The sequence below is a fragment of the Myzus persicae genome, unplaced genomic scaffold (assembly GCF_001856785.1).
Source record: "Myzus persicae strain clone G006 unplaced genomic scaffold, MPER_G0061.0, whole genome shotgun sequence".
NCBI lineage: Eukaryota > Metazoa > Arthropoda > Insecta > Hemiptera > Aphididae > Myzus > Myzus persicae.
The window spans coordinates 85,286-104,132 of record NW_019103479.1 but is presented as its reverse complement, the minus strand read 5'-3'; the positions used below and the strand labels follow the sequence as shown (position 1 = coordinate 104,132).

The window sequence follows — 18,847 nt, the reverse complement described above, 5'->3', positions numbered from 1 at the left end:
ATCGAAAGACATCCATAACGATATGAATTCTCTAGACAGTTATCCAGTTAAAAATGGAAAATCTCAGTAATGCATTTATTATAAAAATAGACAATGAATTTAATTACAAGCAGAATAAGTTATTTATGTATCTTATTACCGATATAGAGACAACATTCACTCATTTATACTTTTGTAAAAAATAGGAAATATACTTTTATAATATTAGACTAAAAACAAAGCAATACAACTCATACTTTATATTATGTAATAATTATCAGTAATCGAGATGAGTAGGATAATACACTAAGAATAGTTCTTCAAACACATACCCATGATAATATGAAAATTAATTTTATATGGAGTATAATATAAACATTAACGAAATTCATATTTAAATTGAACTTGATCCATTTATGTACACTATTCAAACACAATATAAAATAAATAAACGTCTACGCCCCAACCGGTTCTAGTTTGACGACATTATATGGTAACTATCAGGGCAAAAATGTTGACCACTCACAATATTCATATGGAAGGGATGTTGTTACGAATTTTTAGCATAAATACCACGGATCAGCTCACTATAATCACCAGTTCATTTCTGTACACAGTCATCGTTCAATTTGACAAAAAAAAACCCAAAACAACACTAAAATGGCCGCTAAGGTAAGTCGATATCATATCGATTACATGTTTCAAAATTATATTACGGTTTTTGATTTGAGAAAAAAAGTATTTGGTGATAGAAAAAGTACATTTTTTTGTAACTCAATAACGTTTTTTCATTACAGTTCGTCATCTTCGCCGCTTGCGTGGCTACCGCCCTCGCCCAATACTCCGCCCCAGCTTACAAGCCAGCGTACTCTGCGCCCGCTTACTCGGCACCAAAGGCTTACGCCCCAGAGCCCGCATACGCACCCACACCGTACAACTTCGAATACAGCGTAAACGACCCACACACCTACGATGTGCACAGCCAATCCGAATACAGTGACGGAAACGGTTACGTCAAGGGATCCTACAGCCTCGTCGAAGCCGACGGCTCAATCCGCACCGTCGAATACACCGCTGACGACTACAACGGTTTCAACGCCGTCGTCAAGAACGAAGGTGGATACAAGGCCCCGTCATACTCTGCCCCATCATACTCCGCACCAGCCTACAAGCCAGCTTACTCCGCGCCAGCTTACTCTGCCCCAGCTTACTCTGCACCAGCCTACGCCGCACCAGCATACTCTGCCCCGGCCTACAAGCCAGCTTACAAACCAGCATACTAATTTATTTAGCCGTGTGAACCAACACTCTTCTTCATCTTTTACTTCATGTTTTCTTCGTGTACCTCTCTTGACCGTCGCGTTCACATTGAACCGTGGTTTCAAAGTCATACCGTGCCGTATTAATATAATATAATATGACAATTGGTACGACTATGTATTTATTGTGTAAATATATATAACAATGTATATTTATTGAAAACGCCTGTTTTTATTTTATTTCAAACCTTGCACCCTGCCTAACCATGAACTGCATATTGAAATATCAAACTATTAATCCCAAAATACTAAAATGTATTTATATATACAGATTTTCATTGAAAAATATAATTGTTTCTGGGGATAAAGAGTGTAAATTTATAAAAATGGAATATGTCATTGTAATTAGCGACGATACTTAAAAAAACAGTATTATTGGTTGTACTTGGTAGTGAGTGCAGTTATTTTGGTGTTGCTACTTGGCACGTACATGGTGACCAACTGTACATCACCATCATTGGTCTATAAACAAGTGATAGCTGATTGTTAAGTGATTTGGCAACTAGCTAATATACCTAATATTATTCACATTTTAATAAAATTCTTGGTCATCCCTTAAAATATGCAACAATCGTTTTTTAAAATATAATTATTATTTTGTAATTTCATATTATGTAAATGTGTGTATGCATACTAGCTGGCCTTGAGCATTTTATTAAAGTTTAAAAATACCAATTGGAATGGAAAAAGTATTTGATATGTAAATCAAATAAGCACTTTAAATGTTCCTGATATCTTCAAGAATGATTTGAAATGTTCAGAAAATAGATAGGTTATGTAGTTTTTGAGTATACTTATATAAGCTACAAACATACATTCAACTCTCATATTTGTTTTGAAATATAATTTATTTATTCGAAACCATAAAATAGACCATTTAATATTTTAATGCATGCTTTTACCTCATTTGCCCGAGTAACGGCAATAAGTATTAATTGTTGGTATTATAATTATAGTATAATCTGTAAGCCGTAGCAAATAGCAACCAGTTATAAAACCAAAATTTCCGTCGTAAATATCAAAATCCTTTCTTAAATGTTCAAAAAAATAATTAAGGGCCACTTATCGAGATAAAAATTATCCTAAATTTTTAGTTGGACCAAATTACACACGTTTAGCATAATCTTATCAAAATCGGTTGAGTGATTTTGGAGACCATCGCACTTAAACTCGTTGTATCTTTTTATATATTATACTAGCTGATCCCGTGCACTTCGTTGAGTGTTGAAAATGCCAAATCTATTCACGACACTCGCTTGTTATAATGCGAGCAATATATTATCAGGTAGGATATCATAATATATGATTATTATTGTACCCCATGCTAGGTAAATACTCTATACGAATAATATTTTTTATTTTAATTTAATTTTTTATTTTGTGGTTGTCGAGTTTGATAGTTATTTATTTTCAGCCAGCGACTATTTCTAACTATAAATGGTATAGGTATAGAATTTACAAGTTTATTTTAATTAATAACAACTAATTATTTATTAACTTTATCGGACTAAATGTATGCCTAAAACCTTCTCCGTGATGTCATCATTCATTTAAAAAAAAACCACACGACGATTGAATAAATAGTTTGGGAGTTTATCTCGAACAAAAAAACGCGACTTCATTTTATATATAGTAGTATATATATAGAATATAGATATAGATATAAAGATATATTAGAAATTAAAATATATAATTTAATTATTACTATTTATTATACATCTAAAGTTACCATCATAGGAATTCTCTCATCCTAAATAAACTCCGCTATTCTGGACTTCTGGAATAAGTAGATACTATTCGAAGATTTTATATGTATAAGTCATACAGTAACAGTGATAATGTATTGATTAGGTCATTTTATCCACTATGTAAAATCATACTGTAAGACTGCTCTAGTTACTGTAGTACATTATGTACTGCCGTACTGGTAAACAATCTACGATCATGTAAGACCTGATCACTATGCAAAAAAAAAACACCCGTAATATAATAGAATTAAAAATAAAGCAAAGTATTTAAAATCTAATCAGTTATCACGAAATCGACATTCTTTAATGACATAACTAACGATATTAATTCCCTTATCAGTTAAACATTTTTAAATAAAAACAGAGTACCTACCACTCTGCTATATATCATTTTATGGATGTGAATGTCTTAAATTTGAATTACATGATATTATATTATTGTATATGAATAAAACGTTTCTGGGCGAAGACTGTCTGTCAGTCTACGAGTATATTACTAAATACATTATACGATGTTACTATATTGCTATTAAAGTAATTTGTTTTATTAATACGTAATAGTTATGTAGTAGGTTAAATACAATTTCGAATAGAACATTGGATTTATAAAAAGTTATTGTTCATATGAAGTATACTAATATACGATAAATGTTTAAAGTACCCACAATTGTGTTTATAAATTGTGACAGAATAACTAAAATCGTATACTAAGTTAAAATATTTAATTACGTTCAAATTTCAACATAAAAAAAAATAAAAAGTTTTTATGTATTTTTGAATTTTTGGTTTAAGTTTGAACTTTTTATGAGAAACATTGAGTTTATTTTTTAGTGAAACTCCTACAAGTGAACAATTGATGCATTTTAACTGCTCCAAAAGAAGTGTAATCCTTATTGTAACAGACACAAAAAAAAAAATCTATTATTTATAATACCTATCATTACAACTCAATGCAATTATCGCACTGTTAGGCATCACATACCATCAATGAGTTTATTATTATTAAATCAAAAAGGCAACAGTGATTAATCAATTGCTAGTATATTTAATTATTGCAGTAATAGGTACCTTATTATCGATTCAGTATTTCAGTGACGACTTTACCTCATACTTTAATTTTGAAAAATAAGAAAATAGATTTTTATAATTTTCAAACAAAAATAAAACCATAAGAACAAAATAAGTGATGTGATAATAATAATCAAAATTCAAAAAGAACAGAATCGTTACACGTTAATGGTAGATATTTCATCGAAAAACACGATTGTACAAAAAAAGTATTTTAAATCGGAGTGTGTGAACGGGAATGAAATTCACATTTTAAATGAACTTGATCTATATTCACTCTCTTTGTACACATATATTTAATAAAAATGAAATGTACTTCACGGGCGTCTACGCCTCGACCGGTTCTTGTTCGATGATCTACGGACAATATTATGCTGTACACACCAACTGCTGGTGGGAAATTGTACGGTTTAATGTCATATACGTATGGAAGGGATGCTGTTACGAATTTTTAGCATAAATACCACGGATCAGCTCACTATAATCACCAGTTCATTTCTGTACACAGTCATCGTCCAATTTGACAAAAAAAACCCAAAACAACACTAAAATGGCCGCTAAGGTAAGTCGATATCATATCGATTATATGTTTTAAAATTATATTACGGTTTTTGATTTAAGAAAAAAAAGTATTTGGTGATAGAAAAAGTACATTTTTTTGTAACCTAAAAACGTTTTTTCATTACAGTTCGTCATCTTCGCCGCTTGCGTGGCTACCGCCCTCGCCCAATACTCCGCCCCAGCTTACAAGCCAGCGTACTCTGCGCCCGCTTACTCGGCACCAAAGGCTTACGCCCCAGAGCCCGCATACGCACCCACACCGTACAACTTCGAATACAGCGTAAACGACCCACACACCTACGATGTGCACAGCCAATCCGAATACAGTGACGGAAACGGTTACGTCAAGGGATCCTACAGCCTCGTCGAAGCCGACGGCTCAATCCGCACCGTCGAATACACCGCTGACGACTACAACGGTTTCAACGCCGTCGTCAAGAACGAAGGTGGATACAAGGCCCCGTCATACTCTGCCCCATCATACTCCGCACCAGCCTACAAGCCAGCTTACTCCGCGCCAGCTTACTCTGCCCCAGCTTACTCTGCACCAGCCTACGCCGCACCAGCATACTCTGCCCCGGCCTACAAGCCAGCTTACAAACCAGCATACTAATTTATTTAGCCGTGTGAACCAACACTCTTCTTCATCTTTTACTTCATGTTTTCTTCGTGTACCTCTCTTGACCGTCGCGTTCACATTGAACCGTGGTTTCAAAGTCATACCGTGCCGTATTAATATAATATAATATGACAATTGGTACGACTATGTATTTATTGTGTAAATATATATAACAATGTATATTTATTGAAAACGCCTTTTTTTATTTTATTTCAAACCTTGCACCCTGCCTAAACATGAATTTTATACAAAAATACATTTTTATACATTATGTGGACTGTGGAGTGTCTGATAACTTTCAAAGCAGAAAGTATGTTAAAATATTGATTGTGAGTTGCATTTATTTATTATTTGGACGAAGTATTCAAAAGTTAAAGTCATGTGTCCATTGATTGCTTTATCTCATTGTTTAAATCAAGGTTTTTAGAAGAATTGTATGCAAAATTTAAATTATTTAATTTTGTCTATTTTATTATTTTAGTAGAATTTTATTTTACTCATCTTCACACATTAGACCAGTTATAAAATAAACTTATGAATAAATATAAATTAATTTTATCATAAAAGTAAATGTAAACAATATGATTTAAGTTTAAACAGTAAGTATAAATATATATATACATTTTAGAGTATTTGCATTGTTTACATAATTGTACATTAATAAAGGTGCTTTTTTTCGGACAAAATTGAACAGTTTTTCTTATGTCTTTTACAGTTTTAATAAAATTATTAAAAAACTCAACAAAATATTTAAAAATTACCATAGGTATTTAATTGGAAAAAAGTATGTACCTAGTATAATTTTATATTTTTTAATACATTACAAAAACTAATTACTAAAATATCGGGTTGATTTTACTATTCTTATTATCTTCTAAAATTGAAGGCTTAATTATTTGTAATATGTCTTGTTTGCTGTAAAAGAATCTTTAAATAATGTATCTTCTTTATGAAATTCATAATATAGTCATTTTAAAATGTGTTATGTCATATGAATAATATAAACATTTTGAAGAATGAATTCAAACGTATTATAACTGTTGTTCGAAGTACATTCTGCATTTCAAGTTTCGTTTTGGATATATTTACATAAATAAAATGCAAATGCATTTACAGTATTATAATGGTAGCATGATAATTAAAGGATTTTAATTTATTATTTCATTAAAATAATGTTTCTATACGCTTATAACACTTTCATACTAGTTGACTTTCAAATTATACAAATTTCTTTCCATTTTAATCATACAGAAAAAGACCAATAACATAATTTACACTTGTCGTCAATGATCAAGTAGCTTGGCATTATATGAGTTGCCACAAAAAAAATGTCCCTACTAGTTACTCTTCCTACAGAATTAAGTATTGGTATTAACATATAATCAATATAATACAATATTAAATAATAATGATAAATGTGGGGGATGAGGTGACCGAGTGGTCTGACGCGTCCGCTGCGACGCAGCCGGTCGCGGTTCGATCCTCGGCTACCAGGCGGCATTTTTCTCCGGACAAGTCGCGGTGACCGGAGAACAAGTGCTGCCATCCCCCACACCCGGGGCATGGCAGAAACCTACGGGTGCCCCATTCGAAATTCTGCCAAAAACAAACACACACGTGTTCCCCCCTACCGTCCCAAAAAATATACAATACAAACCTACAATACAAATTCTACTACAGCTAATGGCCTCAGTTGCCGAAGCTTAAGATTAATAAAAAAAAAAAAAAAAAAAATAATGATAAACATTAGTCATATTATACTCATATAGGTATATTGATGTTTTCTAATTTATTATACCAAACATCATTATTTAAAATATAGGGAGAACTTCATAATAAAATTAATGATCATTTTGTAAATAACCATATTGATATAGATATTTAGAATTATGTGTACAATTATTAAAAATATTAGACTTCAATCTGTACAACATACATAATGTTTTGTGCAAATAATGCACAACTATTAAAAATAATGATGTAACTAGTTTATAAAAATAAGAGCTTGGGAATAATATATTTACTATATATTTTATAAATATAAACATAAACATTAATAACATTTTTTAATTGTGTAAGACCCACTAATACATATTTTATAAGATGCCCATTGGGAAGCCACAAGTCCCTTTTTAACTAGACCGTTTAATTTTATTATGAAATTTGTTGTATGTCATGTGGGATTGGACATTCTTGAGGAAAAAATTGTGTACAAATTAACAAACTTTTTTACTTCGGGAGGCAAATAGTAAAACTCCTTATTACTTATGACGCTTTATGAAACATTAATGTATAAAGAAAGATTTGGGTTGGGTAAATATTATGGGTTAATATAATATTGACGTATTTGGTTGGGAGTATCCTTACTTGTTCTCATTGTCTGATAACTTAAAAATATGGACTTTAATGCCAGTACTGCAAGTTTTCTTGTCACATAATTTATAAGAATACACTTTTCAATAAAAATCTATATAATATATACCTATAAATATTAAATACATTTTAGTATTTTGGGATTAATAGTTTGATATTTCAATATGAAGTTCACGGTTAGGCAGGGTGCAAGGTTTGAAATAAAATAAAAACAGGCGTTTTCAATAAATATACATTGTTATATATATTTACACTATAAATACATAGTCGTACCAATTGCCATATTATATTATATTAATACGGCACGGTATGACTTTGAAACCACGGTTCAATGTGAACGCGACGGTCAAGAGAGGTACACGAAGAAAACATGAAGTAAAAGATGAAGAAGAGTGTTGGTTCACACGGCTAAATAAATTAGTATGCTGGTTTGTAAGCTGGCTTGTAGGCCGGGGCAGAGTATGCTGGTGCGGCGTAGGCTGGTGCAGAGTAAGCTGGGGCAGAGTAAGCTGGCGCGGAGTAAGCTGGCTTGTAGGCTGGTGCGGAGTATGATGGGGCAGAGTATGACGGGGCCTTGTATCCACCTTCGTTCTTGACGACGGCGTTGAAACCGTTGTAGTCGTCAGCGGTGTATTCGACGGTGCGGATTGAGCCGTCGGCTTCGACGAGGCTGTAGGATCCCTTGACGTAACCGTTTCCGTCACTGTATTCGGATTGGCTGTGCACATCGTAGGTGTGTGGGTCGTTTACGCTGTATTCGAAGTTGTACGGTGTGGGTGCGTATGCGGGCTCTGGGGCGTAAGCCTTTGGTGCCGAGTAAGCGGGCGCAGAGTACGCTGGCTTGTAAGCTGGGGCGGAGTATTGGGCGAGGGCGGTAGCCACGCAAGCGGCGAAGATGACGAACTGTAATGAAAAAACGTTTTGAGTTACAAAAAAATGTACGATTTCTATCACCAAATACTTTTTTTCTTAAATCAAAAACCGTAATATAATTTTAAAACATGTAATCGATATGATATCGACTTACCTTAGCGGCCATTTTAGTGTTGTTTTGGGTTTTTTTTGTCAAATTGGACGATGACTGTGTACAGAAATGAACTGGTGATTATAGTGAGCTGATCCGTGGTATTTATGCTAAAAATTCGTAACAGCATCCCTTCCATACGTATATGACATTAAACCGTAAAATTTCCCACCAGCAGTTGGTGTGTACAGCATAATATTGTCCGTAGATCATCGAACAAGAACCGGTCGAGGCGTAGACGCCCGTGAAGTACATTTCATTTTATTAAATATATGTGTACAAAGAGAGTGAATATAGATCAAGTTCATTTAAAATGTGAATTTCGTTCCCGTTCACACACTCCGATTTAAAATACTTTTTTTGTACAATCGCGTATGTCTTAGTTTAACTTTTCACGTTTTATCATCCCATTTATATCAATAACCGATGATTATCACATTATTTATATTATTTTGGTGATTAGTTGGTTTATTGTACCTATTTATTTTTGATGTATTTCTGAACCACTGAGTAATGTGTATATTTTTCTGATAATACTTTAGTTGTATAGATAGACGTACATACTACATACCAATGTATTTTTTTTTTACTTTTGTTCAAATAAAATTTAAATACGTTGACATAGGAGTCTAGAAAACGGATGTCTCTAATTTCTTGTTATACCAAATAATACCAAGTACAATCTTCTGATTTTCTATTTTAGAATCTTTTTTGGTAAGCTTGGTAAGAGAGTGTAAGTTGGTGCACAGGACTGGAGGAATAAAAAGTGATTAATTCTTATTATTTTCAAATACGTTGGAAAAACAAAAAAATTAATGTAATTTAAAATGTTAACGTAAAACCATTTTTAGACATACCTAATAAATTTTGTTTTTTAATGTAATATTTACACTAATAACCGTAGATACTTAAAGTTTCTAAAAAATATTTATATGACCATTTTTCATACACAATTTAGTTATATTAATACATTGACTGTTTCTGATTATCTGAAAATTAAACTTTAACAAAATACATCATCCTCCAAATTTAAAAATTTGAAAATTATTTTCTAGTTAGAAATTCTTGTAAGTTTTTGTTTATGTATCTATTATTTAAATATTTAATGGAATATGCCTATTAAGTTTATACATTTCTACAAAAAAATAGATTGCTAGATATCAACATTAATTACAGTAACATATATCTAATGATCATTTCAATCGAACATTTATAAGGTATTCCATATTTAGGCATAAATTAATGATTTTTCGCCTATCGATTTTTGAAATTTTGTTGTAATTCAAAAACAAATATCAGTAGGTACTTAAAAAGTCAACAAATGTTTACATTAAGTACCTTTTTTTACATATGATAGAGTTATCTGAATATTTTGAATCCTTTAAAGCTATTCAGAACAAGAAAAATGTTCTATTGTTTTCCAATTATTTCCTACAAATAATAAATACGCTCAATAAAAAAAATTGATAATTTAGTACTTAAGTTCCTTATAAGTTGTTATAATAATAGCAGTTATAAAATATTAATGACTTTACATATAGGTACTCAATATTTTTTGCTTATTCATTTTAAGTTAAAATATTGTCGACACTTATCAAAATTATAAAATTTTGCAAATTATGCAAATTATTATAGTATAGTTAAAAATTTATAAATTTGTAATTTTTTTTTTAGGTAAGACATGAAAATTATATGCATGGTTACTCGTAAGTAGATCATATAGGAACGATAAAATAATTTAAATACATACAAAGAAAAATATTTATAGATTTTCCAAGTTAAAATTTGGACAAAATTATATATTTTTCACCGAGCAATACGATTTTATTTGTTACGTTATGATTTAAAAATATTATTTTGGGATACCTGAAACTTTAAAAAACTATTACCTTATATATAATATATATTGTATTATATTTCATACACACTATGACATTTCCTAATAAGTAAAATAAATTACTTAAATAGCAAAAATCTTGTAAAATTTACGTATTAATAGGTATAGGCTGACATAACGTATTTGTTCAGTATAATTTTCGTATACAATGATTTATCATTGAATTCAACTGAATTCATACATTACTAATTACTAGTAACACAACACACTGGATATCTACTGTACAGTCCAGCACCCACATGCTCATCTTTTCCCGACTACTTATAAAACACTGAGGTTTTCTATTTTTTCATCCCAAAAGTACCAACTAGATCCAATTTACTACCATACCAGAAACCTCCAAAGAATTTATGTTAATGATTACAATATTTTTTAACAAGTAAAAATTTTTCCAGATAAAAAAACACATTTTATTGGAAAATCAACACATTCTCTTCAGAACGATCGGATTCCATTTTGTATTTAAAATTTCTGAAAAATTAAAATTATGTTTTTATTTCATTTAAAATATTTGAGGTATCAAAATTGTTTTTTTTTAATTTCAAGGAAAGAGCTCTCGGCGACATAGGCCATTGGGTTTACATATGTTTAAATTACATGTTAAATGTTAAATGAGGTTATACTATAGAAAACTTAAATTTAAATTTTTGATTGAAGGTTTGCTGTTGTGATGAATTGCATGATGTCGGCTATGGCTTTGGGATGATTGTGGAGTATTTCGGCGAGTGTTTCGGGTAGGTTGAGGCTTGATCGGATTTTGAGATATGTACGGTATTCAGTGAGAATGTGTTTGATTGTAATTTGGACGCCGTATGTTGGGCAAGTTGGAGTTTCTTCCTTGGCCATTAGGAAACTGTGTGAGATTTGCGAGTGGCCAATTCTTAGCCTCGTTATAATAACTTCGAATTTTCTGGGTGTTTCGATGGGGAATGTCCAGTTGTCTGTTGTGTTTTATTTGATTTAGCTTGGTAGATAAGGACAACCATTTCTGATGCCATCTTAGATGGCATTTATTAGTTATAAGTGCTTGTATGTCCCTGTATGATACAGGTATCGAAATTATACCACACAATAGTATGAAAATCAAGCATCGGTAAAATTGTATACCATGTAAAAAAGATGGACGAGAATTTATTTTTATTATTTACTTAGGTATGTTTTAATCATTGATAGCCTGTATAGTTTACAGAGATTAGAGCATTAAGTCAATGAAAATGTATAAGAATAATTTGTTTTTTAGTTTTTCATTTTCAAATTACGAGTAGTGCAAATCCACTATTATTTGAAGCAATTTGAAAATCAATGCTGGTTAGAACCATGTAAACGGTTATAGATCTGAATGTTAATAAACATAATTATAAAATTACAATAAGTATAATATGGACATATAATATTAAAAGGACATGAGTACATGACAGTGTAAAGATTACAATAAATAGGGAACAATGTTAGTGATTACGGATAATGTTAAGCACATGTTCGACAGATGTTCAAAACAACTTTATTTATTTTTATATTATAATTTGTGTGAACGATTTTATGATAATATATATAATATATATTAATATATATTATTATATTTTCTCGTCACTAAATTACTTAAAACACAGACCTTAGGCCAATTATGGCCACATACGTATCGATCAACGTAGACATGTCTATACCAAACTACCTGCCTCCCACTTCCGACACTCCGAACATCGATAATAATGCTTCTCAATCACCGTCGTCAATTACAATGACAGTTTAAATTTATATAAATTTACAGTCTTTATCTACAGCCACTTATCAGGCCTATAGAAGTATATCTATTAGCATAATAACCAATATATAATACTATAATATGGTCATGATATTATGTAAAATATATTACATTTAGAGTTTTACCCACAGTAGTGTATCATTTATAATAAAAGTTCTTTGAACAGAAATTGTGTAATTTTTGAATTCCTAAACTTACACTTACACGAATTATAAAAATAAAAAAATATTCGAAAATTGTTTATTAGGGAAGTACTCAGAATACATTACTTTTAACTCTGCAGAAAAATATTAAATGTTATCAAATATAAAATGAATGCAAATTTCAGATTAAAATCACAATCAATCAATATTCTAGCATATTTTGTGCTTGGAAAGTGATAAGACACTTAAAAACTGTATATATATATATATTTCAGTATTCCAATAAATAGTTTGATATTTCAATATGAAGTTCATGTTTAGGCAGGGTGCAAGGTTTGAAATAAAATAAAAACAGGCGTTTTCAATAAATATACATTGTTATATATATTTACACAATAAATACATAGTCGTACCAATTGTCATATTATATTATATTAATACGGCACGGTATGACTTTGAAACCACGGTTCAATGTGAACGCGACGGTCAAGAGAGGTACACGAAGAAAACATGAAGTAAAAGATGAAGAAGAGTGTTGGTTCACACGGCTAAATAAATTAGTATGCTGGTTTGTAAGCTGGCTTGTAGGCCGGGGCAGAGTATGCTGGTGCGGCGTAGGCTGGTGCAGAGTAAGCTGGGGCAGAGTAAGCTGGCGCGGAGTAAGCTGGCTTGTAGGCTGGTGCGGAGTATGATGGGGCAGAGTATGACGGGGCCTTGTATCCACCTTCGTTCTTGACGACGGCGTTGAAACCGTTGTAGTCGTCAGCGGTGTATTCGACGGTGCGGATTGAGCCGTCGGCTTCGACGAGGCTGTAGGATCCCTTGACGTAACCGTTTCCGTCACTGTATTCGGATTGGCTGTGCACATCGTAGGTGTGTGGGTCGTTTACGCTGTATTCGAAGTTGTACGGTGTGGGTGCGTATGCGGGCTCTGGGGCGTAAGCCTTTGGTGCCGAGTAAGCGGGCGCAGAGTACGCTGGCTTGTAAGCTGGGGCGGAGTATTGGGCGAGGGCGGTAGCCACGCAAGCGGCGAAGATGACGAACTGTAATGAAAAAACGTTTTGAGTTACAAAAAAATGTACTTTTTCTATCACCAAATACTTTTTTTCTCAAATCAAAAACCGTAATATAATTTTAAAACATGTAATCGATATGATATCGACTTACCTTAGCGGCCATTTTAGTGTTGTTTTGGGTTTTTTTTGTCAAATTGGACGATGACTGTGTACAGAAATGAACTGGTGATTATAGTGAGCTGATCCGTGGTATTTATGCTAAAAATTCGTAACAGCATCCCTTCCATATGTGTACGGTCGACATCTTCCCACCAGAAATCGCCATATATATTCGAATAAGAACCGGTCGAGGCGTAAACGCCCGTTAGTACATTTCATTTTTATTAATTTGTGATTTAACAGTTTGAATTTGGTTCAAGTTCGTTAGAAATTGTAATTTACGTATACGTTCACACTCTAATTAACATACTTTTATTGTAGCCTGGTACCGTTCACTAATGAACGCAAATTTAATTTTCTACATTTAAGTTAATTTTGAATAATAATTATTGTCAGATAAAATGTACATGGTTGAATTTTAGTTGAATATGTTATTAATAATTAATACAAGTTAATTAAGGTTTTTAGTTGTCACTGTACCAGAAATTAGATATTACAAAATTGTATTATACTGGAAAATATTTTTCACTGTTTGATTAAAGAACAATTATGCATAATTTTAAATGTACAAAGTATAAGTTCAAATTTCTGTAAATAGCTTAAAAAATTCCAAACATTTAACGATATGATCCATAAAATGTTAGTGTTTTGTAAAAATAATATATAAGTACATTTGTTTTTTTTTAAACGATGACAAAATTAATTTTATCGAAAACTATTGGCGTATTATTATTGCTGTGTTTCTTCTAGTATTTTTCTCTGATGTTCTACAAGTTTCGGTATTATTTTTATTTTTCACCACTCAAACCGCCCAATTAGATCCAACTTAGTGAGAATAGATGAATATCTTCTTTTACAAAACGTTTTTCAGATACACATAAAACACACATCATTCGTGAGCTCTTACATTTATCGTTTTGCTCAAAATTTTAATCGTTTATAATGATTATATTTGGTGAATACTTGTCAAAAAAAGAACTTAAAATTCTAATGAAAAAATCGTATCTTATTTTTATAAAGAAGTCCCATGCATTTTAATATCCATAATATACCCCGTGGTTTCAAAAAAATATTAAGTAAAGATATTTTTTTTTTATTTTGTATTATTATGTAATTTTTTTTTTCATTATTATTTAATTAATTGTGTCAACAATTCAACATTCTCTATTTTTACAATGTTAAATTAAGCAATTACAACTTTCTTTTCAACAACCGTATAATATATTCTACCGCTCCACCCGTTTATTCTTTCCATGATTGCCAAAAATGTTGATTCATGATTTGGCTTGATTATGCCGCAAAAAGGAGCAACAAAAGTAGTGTAGCTCAATTGCCTATCCACATCGCCGTGTTAGAATATTTTTAAATACTATGGGGACGGTTACATTTAAATACCATTTATAATACGTCTTATTTTTGGAACATATATTTCAATATTAATATTTAAAAGTGTAATAGTTATAAATTGTGTTTTGTTTTTCATCCATCTTATGTTCCAGAATGGAACTTCATTTTTTTTTTCATGCTGGATTGTTAAGGCACATTTTAATCCATCAATTTATAAAAGACAAATAATTGGTTGTTCCGATAAAAACACCGTATTAAATAAAACAAAATGTAATAATCTCTTAAGTTTTTAGTAATGAAAAGTTATATAAAATATTAAATTTAAATAAACCCTTCATGTGAAATAAATACACATACAATGACTGTCACAGTTAAATTATATTTTACATAATATTATGTGAACTTAAATATTACACATTTTGTTTATGTTTATTATAATAATCATGTTATAACATGATTTTATAATTTTATTAACTGGCCATTATTGCTGTTATTAAAATATGACATAATATAATAATCAATCACATAATTTAAACATTTGTAGCTTACATATATTTTATAATATAATGGATTTTGATATCTTTTCGATTTTCGACTTAATCCAAGGATACATTTAATATTTTTATGGAAGTCATATATTTTCTTTCAGAGGTTTTCCTTATCTCATTTTCACTTTCATTTTTTATTCAGATCACATATCTTTTAATAAAATCATAAATTGGTTCTTATATGATATTTGAGGATATTAAAAATATATGTTTCTTTAAATTCAAAATATGTATAAGAATACTAAATTATTATCATATACTACCAAAATATTTAATATAGGTACATTAAAAGTATATTATTTTATTTTTATTTTCAAAAATACTTATTAGGCATAACAATTATACCTTAGGTATGCTCATATGCTCTGTACTTTATTTTTTGTGTTCGATATAATATATATATATTATGTACATCTAAATCCAAATTGTACATTTAAGTAAGTTGTAACAAGTATTAACGAAGTGGAAAAGAAAAAGGTATAAAAGTAAAATGTTTTTCATTGAAATAAAATAATTAATTTAACTGGTTAATATGTTAAACGTCTGTGGGATTTTATTTAAGAATATAGAATCCTTAAACATTATAAAAGTTAAATATAGTTTTATTTATTGTTAGATTTTATACAAGTTCTAAAATAATGGCATGTCGTGACTTGAATGTGTGATGTTTTTCAGAGTGCCTATTGCATTTTAATTTTTTTATTAAAAACAAAATTTCACCAGATATAAAATATATATACAGCAGGTGTTAAATTATAAATTCAAAAACATCTGAATTTGAATGCTTAGATGAACTTAATTAACAAAATATTAAGTAAATTAATATCATTTAAAGTAAAAAATTTAACACCAGACATTGTGGCTAGATCCAAGTCGAATTAAAAAAGGCACTAACATATTTTAAATACTTAAGAATAAAATTTAAATTTAAGCCATTCCAAAATTTCACTTTTTATTTCTGCCACATCCTTCTTGCGAGTAAGTTGATATAATGTACTATACAAAATACATTAATTTATATTTTATATTATTTGAAAGAACAATAGTTCGTGTTTACATTGAAATATTATGTTATATTAAAACAAAAACAATAGGTTACAGGTATATAAAACTTATTGTAGCGTAAAAAGTATATTGCAAATCTCATTATTTTTATGAACGAAAACGAATACAAAGTGTGTTTCAACATTTATTCTGTTTATAGTTTATATTTTTAATAAAACCTAGTAAAAAATGTCTTAATAATTTGTATGTTTTTCATTTCCTTAACATTTTATTTTATTAAAATAAAATAAAATTATATAAATCATAGAAATGTTTTACTCATTTGTTTTATTTGTATTTTTGTTTCTTTTTCTTCTATTAATATTTATAAAAAAGTTTTCAGATTTTGAAATAAAAAATATTATGCACATAGTTTAAATATTCAAAAATATTTCTTGGCCAGAGAGTTAGTTACAAAAGGAAATTTTTAATGATCTAAAAATACAAATGTAGAACAGTTGAATACTCTATTTCGCCACTGAGGATAACCTCTTATCGACGATGATGGAGTACTAATAAAAACTAGGTATAAAAAATTTACATAGAATTTATTCAGATGAAAAACACAAACATAAGTAGACAGGTTTAATAATATTATAAAATAATAAAAAGATTGATGGCATTTAAATATCAAATTATTCAAATATTTAGGATTATTATTATTTTTTTTTTTTTTGTAGTAATAACAACTAAATACGTTTATATGTTTTAAATCAATGTAATTATAATGTGAAATAAACCACTTTATTGTGACACGATGTGATGCTGTGTCTACTTTTTAATTGCATATGTGCTCTGAGTGTAAACCAGGCCAGTGTTGATAGCTCCTGGATGGGTGACCACCCTGGGATTTCTTGCAGAAAAATCATTGATACACGTACAATGTGTGCTTCAAACCAACTATTTTCCCCTACAAACAGTTTATGGTCATAGTTTCCAGGCTTCAGCTCATTAAAAAAAAATAAATAAAAAATAAAACTTTTTTATTTTATGGCAATAATTACATTATTTTGACGTATCAGTAATTTAGTGTATGCATATAATATTTACAAAACATACCTAGTAATATTTCTTTGTTGATTGATTTCAGAAATACTTATACAAACTAGTTAGTAGTTAAAATGATATTTGCTGTTTCAAACAACGTTTTGATTAGAAAAAATGTAATGCTTCTTACAAACATATAATAGTTGACCTAATAAAACATTTAAAGATAAGATTATTATTTAGGATCATACGTAGTTTTTTATAGATATTATTATTTACATGTATGTTATGATCATTTCATAATGTACAGTTTCAAAAACTTACTTAATAAAAATAATATCAATAAAAGTCTACTTTATACTCAGGGCCCTACACAATAATCCTACCTTTGAATTTTATAATAGTTCAATTCACTCAAATATCAAAACTAACCGCACACTATTGAAACTGGTAAACGAAAATCTGCTATGGCGTACGTATATAAGACGACACACGATGACGATGGCACGACATCCTTTTATGCATTTTAACAACTGATAGCTTAACACTTTTAAATGATATTATATTAATATTATATATTTATTTCGGTTTTTAATACATAATATGTATCACAATATTATTACTAAAATTAAATAAACAAAATATTACTGTTTTGTTGTACAATATATGCTATATAGTATATATACTAGTATATATGCTAGTGTCTTGAAAGTTTATATTTTTCATTAAAATCCTAAAGTGATCAATCTTATAAATTACTATAGTTCTCAATATTTTAACACCTTATAGTTCAGAAAGTAAATATATCTTTACAATAAATGCCAGAAATAATCAGTGTTCTGATTATCATTGAATGAATTTCTTTCTTTTTAACTGTAAATCTCGTTATTGGAAACTTAAAAGTTCATAAAACAAAATAATTACAGTAAGCATTTGTAATAGTTCAGTGTGATTTTGTGTGATTAAACATCTATAAGTACTTAAAGTTTTAAATTATGAATAGTTTTCTTCATTAAATAAATCTTAAATGTGCCCTGTCCAAAAGTTATGCTATAAAAAATAAACTTTATAATTTTACAATAGACACTTACATTTTTATTAGTTTATTTTGTATTTAGCTGATTTTGATTTGTTATAGTTATAATGTCTTTATTTCAGAAAAGAATTGACAGTAATACCATTAACAAGTTTTTAATTTGCATTGTATTATAATATACAGATAGGGAAGTGCTTTTCTTTTCTTTCCAGTTCCC

At 29.8% G+C, this 18,847-nt stretch overlaps 3 protein-coding genes across 3 annotated transcripts; 1 reads left to right on the top strand and 2 right to left on the bottom strand.

Moving 5' to 3' along the window:
* The first annotated feature begins 518 nt into the window (after nt 1-518).
* On the top strand, nt 519-5,487 carry LOC111034590 (cuticle protein-like). Its single transcript, XM_022315873.1, has 4 exons — nt 519-651; nt 777-1,260; nt 4,606-4,676; nt 4,803-5,487. The coding sequence occupies exons 1-4, from the start codon at nt 640-642 to the stop codon at nt 5,286-5,288; spliced, it is 1,053 nt and encodes a 350-aa protein (XP_022171565.1). The 5' UTR covers nt 519-639; the 3' UTR covers nt 5,289-5,487.
* Nucleotides 5,488-7,885: 2,398 nt separating this feature from the next.
* Nucleotides 7,886-8,831, bottom strand: LOC111034588 (cuticle protein 7-like). Its single transcript, XM_022315871.1, has 2 exons — nt 8,695-8,831; nt 7,886-8,570 (listed from the first exon to the last, which is right to left on the bottom strand). The coding sequence occupies exons 1-2, from the start codon at nt 8,704-8,706 to the stop codon at nt 8,085-8,087; spliced, it is 498 nt and encodes a 165-aa protein (XP_022171563.1). The 5' UTR covers nt 8,707-8,831; the 3' UTR covers nt 7,886-8,084.
* A 4,020-nt stretch (nt 8,832-12,851) lies between these two features.
* Nucleotides 12,852-13,797, bottom strand: LOC111034589 (cuticle protein 7-like). Its single transcript, XM_022315872.1, has 2 exons — nt 13,661-13,797; nt 12,852-13,536 (listed from the first exon to the last, which is right to left on the bottom strand). The coding sequence occupies exons 1-2, from the start codon at nt 13,670-13,672 to the stop codon at nt 13,051-13,053; spliced, it is 498 nt and encodes a 165-aa protein (XP_022171564.1). The 5' UTR covers nt 13,673-13,797; the 3' UTR covers nt 12,852-13,050.
* Nucleotides 13,798-18,847: the final 5,050 nt, after the last annotated feature.

What these genes read in the sequence shown, in the direction of transcription:
- LOC111034590 (XM_022315873.1), top strand. An exon ending in AGCTTACAAACCAGCATACT is followed by an intron (nt 1,261 to 4,605) that starts AATTTATTTAGC and finishes TATAATCACCAG; the next exon opens with TTCATTTCTGTACACAGTCA. An exon ending in ACACTAAAATGGCCGCTAAG is followed by an intron (nt 4,677 to 4,802) that starts GTAAGTCGATAT and finishes TTTTCATTACAG; the next exon opens with TTCGTCATCTTCGCCGCTTG.